This window comes from Leptidea sinapis, chromosome 2 (assembly GCF_905404315.1).
Source record: "Leptidea sinapis chromosome 2, ilLepSina1.1, whole genome shotgun sequence".
NCBI classification, from domain to species: Eukaryota; Metazoa; Arthropoda; class Insecta; order Lepidoptera; family Pieridae; genus Leptidea; species Leptidea sinapis.
The window spans coordinates 20,384,123-20,388,704 of record NC_066266.1 but is presented as its reverse complement, the minus strand read 5'-3'; the positions used below and the strand labels follow the sequence as shown (position 1 = coordinate 20,388,704).

General features: G+C 34.8%; 1 protein-coding gene across 1 annotated transcript; it reads left to right on the top strand.

Moving 5' to 3' along the window:
* Positions 1–1,780: 1,780 nt before the first annotated feature.
* LOC126973504 (uncharacterized) lies at positions 1,781–4,126 on the top strand (the record flags this gene model as incomplete). Its single annotated transcript, XM_050820835.1, has 2 exons — positions 1,781–1,969; positions 2,989–4,126. Coding segments are annotated over 2 exons (348 nt in total), but the record flags the coding sequence as incomplete, so codon positions are not given.
* Between the last annotated feature and the right edge of the window lie 456 nt (positions 4,127–4,582).

The following is a 4,582-nucleotide window of genomic DNA, read 5'->3' as shown; positions in this document are numbered from 1 at the left end:
GATTTTAACATGTGAAATCTTTAAAATAGACTTGTCATAAATAAGTTGATCTAGGAAATACGTTTTATATTATGCATATTCTTAAAACCATGGGATACATTTTAAAATGTATAACAAAGCATAACGTTATAATCAGAAATAATAAAATAGTTCAAGCAAGTCGGTAAGAGATCAATCTTGCATAGTTTCGACCCGTATGGCAATGACGGTAACAGACACGGAGTTAAGCTCGAAGTATTCCGGTCAAATGTGAAGACCGTATTGCTGAATGGATGCGCAACTGGCGCATCACCGTACGTACAGTCTCCAGTCCTCGGTATTTACTGGCGTCACCAAATAACTAATCTTTGGGATGTTATGAGGTCTCGAGTGATGAGCAGATAAAACGGCGCATACAAAGCCGAGTAGGCACTTTGTGGGGATTTTAAACATAAACTGATGCAAGCTGCAGAACTCCCAAGAAAAACGTAAACGTAGCCGTCCAAAGCAAACCTGGCGGTGGACTGGAGTGAAATGAACAGAGGTCCAATCGGGATGGAGATTCTATTAAAGCTAGGTGAAACAGGAACTTGAGTAACGCATTGTAACTGCAAGATCATGAACGCGACCAGAAATAATATTAAACCCCACCGAACACATTATATTTTATTTAAAAAGGCAGTAATTTCGTTATTACCACAGTTTATGCACAAAACATTAACCTCAGTTTCATTAGAGCAGTTCAGATCTGTGCCAGTGAAGATAAAAATCGTGTATGCCAAGCATTAAGCATCATTTTTAACCTGAAGGCCCAATTCAACACATTATTTCAGGTATTGAACAAGTCTCTGTATCCGCCTACGTGACTGTACTGGGCACTGGTCAGTCCCTAAACGACCAGAATGCACCAGAAGTTCGGCACACCTTCCAAGGGTCATGCACGTTAAAGATGGGCGACGATTGCGCCCAGCACACCTGGTCAACTACTGTGACAGCGAGAGACCCTGTCGCTGGTAAGAGCTTCATCTATCAGGTTTGGTGATAAATGTTAAAGACAATCTTATAACCCAGTAGACTCCAAATACTATATTTATCTGCAATGCAAACAAATCAGTCAACCGACTAAAGTTAGCGGGCGCGGAGTCCTGAATGCTCATTGGTCAGCGAATGATCGCAACATATCTCAACCAATCCCTATTGGCTACAGTGGATTTATATAAGATCTAATTTCTTAATATAATATATGAAAGTGTTTTGCCCTTTATCATGTTATAAGGTAGTTAAATATGTCCAAGTCCCAAGGGTGTCGAAAGAGGCGACTTAGAGCATTTATCAGTGGGAGGTTCCTCTGCACAGGATGCCGGCTAGATTATAGGTACCACAACGGCGCCTTTTTCTGTCGTGAAGTAGTAATGAGGAAGCATTACTGTATTTCGGTCTGAAAGGCGCCGTAGCTAGCGAAATTATTGCCCAGATGAATATCTTATGTCTCAAGCTGACGAGCGAGATTTAAGTGCCGCTCAGAATTTTTGGGTTTTTCAAGAATCCTGAGCGACACTGCATTGTCAGTGCAGAGCGTATCAACAACCATCAGCTGAACGTCCTGCTCGCCTCTTCCCTTACAGTCATAATGTTTTAGGTTTATTTCATTAGTATGCATGATAGCTACATAAGTCACTTAGCTTTAGTGTGCGTGCGTTGCTGCAAATAGAGCCAACAGTTCGCCGCTTTTTATTTTCGACGTGTTCACAGCTGCCATGGTTAAATACCCTAAAAGTTATCTACTCTCTATATCTCCTAACCAGGTCTACTTCGCTTCACTTCAACGCCAACCGGGCTCCGATACAACGGAGACTTCATATCAGGGACCAGGGACGAAGTTACCGGCACCTACAGATCCACCTGCTGTAGTCCCAGGGTTCTGATCAACGCGATAGATGCCTTGGGCAACACCAACAGTTACATCATTGACATTACCAGTAAGCATTGGGCATTTTTAAAATGAATACTTCTTTGACCGCGTTTGGTATGATTTGGTAAGGGAAAATCTTATTTCGGGGAATATAAGGGGAAATATTATTCGCGTCAAGCTCGTGACTGGTGCACGGAATTAATAAATAATTAAAAAAATAAATATAGTTAGACACTTTTTGGATAGGTGAAATCTCGTGAGTTCGCGTCACCGAAATGCTTAAAGCAGTATATCTGTAGCTATACAGCTGACGTGTAAATCTTATAAGTGAAATTGAATGGATTTAGTTAACAATTCAATGTGTATATACTGTGCATTGTAGAAATAGAGTTTTTATTTGATTAATATACTTAATATCGAAAATAAGTTTTAAAAATTATTACTTTGTTTTCGAAATATTAATACTGCCAATATTTAAATTTTTGTTTGAAACTGAAAATGGACATACCTTATTGATGTTATAAATGCGATTTTATGTTTGGTTACGTTAGCACGCCATCACTACCCAAACGATTATCCTCATTATCTTGTCAAGATATTGGGTAAATTCATCCCGAAATTTAAGAAGTGTTAGAGGTCTTAGTCTCATTTAAGAAATCATTGGATTTGTTGGATGCGATTAATTATTATAAGAGTAACCACGACTATCATGTTTCACGAAGCATCCTTACACAGACAATGAGTTCAAGCTCTAAATGTTGATGCATTCAATATACGATAATTTATATTTATACAGTTTAATCTTTATTACTTTTTATGAAATATTTGGATATTATTTAAGCACCACCTTATTAACTTATTTGTTAGACGTATTTTACAGCCATTGTAAAATACTCTATTTGAATGAAGAGTGGCCGTTGAGTTTCTTGTATGTTCTTCTCACGACCTCTACTTTTTACGGACATATGGTATCAGTAATTTAAAAGAATTATTTATAGTGACGATTCAAAAGCGCTTAGTTTGAGCTTATTAAAGAATAAAGTTTATTTGACTTTCTACTGAAAAAAACCGTGTATTTGATTGATTGATTTCTCTTCGCAGATTATCTCACACCAGCAGCAATATCAGCTATAGTCCTTGGTGTTATAGTTCTGATAGCTTTGCTAGCTCTCATCGTCTTCTTGATATATTGGTGCGTTAAACGGAGAAAGGAAGAGAGAGAACTGCCCACGTATACATCGAGAAACATGAACTAATCTCCGTTATAATGAGGGGCTACCTAAAGAAAGAATGCCGTTTATTATATACTTTAAATTAGCTTCGTAATGATGTATTGAACGGATTGAAGGACCAATGACCTTGAAAACCAATCAAGGTTACCGGAATATTTAAAAAATAGCAACACAAACATGATTTAATATATGCTCAGCGTCAAAATATGCTGTTTTAACTCTTAAAGCGTATTTCTATGCTGTTTTTTAACTATAATTTTATTTATTTGTTTGTTTTCTGTACTATGTGTGCCTGTATTTTGGGTGTATAATATTTGATTTTATTATTTCAAATATTTCTATATTTCTCTTTTGATAAAAGATGATGTATGATTTAAAAAGAGCCAGTCATTTTAAACGTTTATTAAAAATTTGACCACTAATTATTTTTGAGCAAAATAATCTGTGACATGCAAATATTTTGGCAGTGATGATAAGTAAATTTTCAACCAATATGCTCCAATTTTTATTTGAACTACAAAGTTATAACTCAAAATACATGCGCATTAAGTTCGAAAAAATGGCAAGAGTTTAAAGTGAACATGTCAGTTGGCAATTTTTAACTTAAGTAATAATTTTAAATATATTTAAGTTATTTTTTATTTTATTATATCAATGTATACTATAAAATGAAATATGAATATATATCTATATTCCCTATTCGTGAATATTTTATATTATTATTACTGAATATGTAATAAATTTTAATTTTAATAATATTTATGTTAAGCAACAGATAATAAAATAAAATAATTAATATTTATTTTTAATTAAATTGTTAAAACCTTATAAATGTTATTAAAAAACACCACATTTGTTGAATACCACAAAAGATGACTTAAAATAAATTAATACGGGTAAATTTATATTGTCGTTATAATATAGTATTATCAATGGAATGAGCCATAATAATTAATAAGGATTTATTTTATATTGTTTTGAAATAAAACATTTTGTGACGAGACTATTGCGTATTATTTATTTTCCTGCGATATTCCGATATGAGTTCTAGAATGTTTTGTATCAGGACCCAAACAACGGTACACACACCTACGATAATAATGTTGCGTAGCAACGCTTCGAGTTGACAAGTAACATGTAAGTTAAGGATCAAATGTAACAGAGAAATAAGGATGGCAAATATTTTTGAAAAAGTTTTTGAACTTATGAATCTAAAATCAAAGAAATGCAAAGAAACCCGAGTTTAACACTCTCAATGCGAAATGGTCCACATGCCTCACACAAAAATTCTAATTCAACAGGGCATCAGTAATTTTGTATATTTTTACTGGCAAGTCATGTTGTCCTCTTGCATACCACAATTTGCGCACCATTTTCCGTGTTGAAAATGCATTTTGGTACTTCCATAAACTTATTATGTCAGGCCATGTGTGTAATTAGGTTGGTTGGCCAGCTTCAG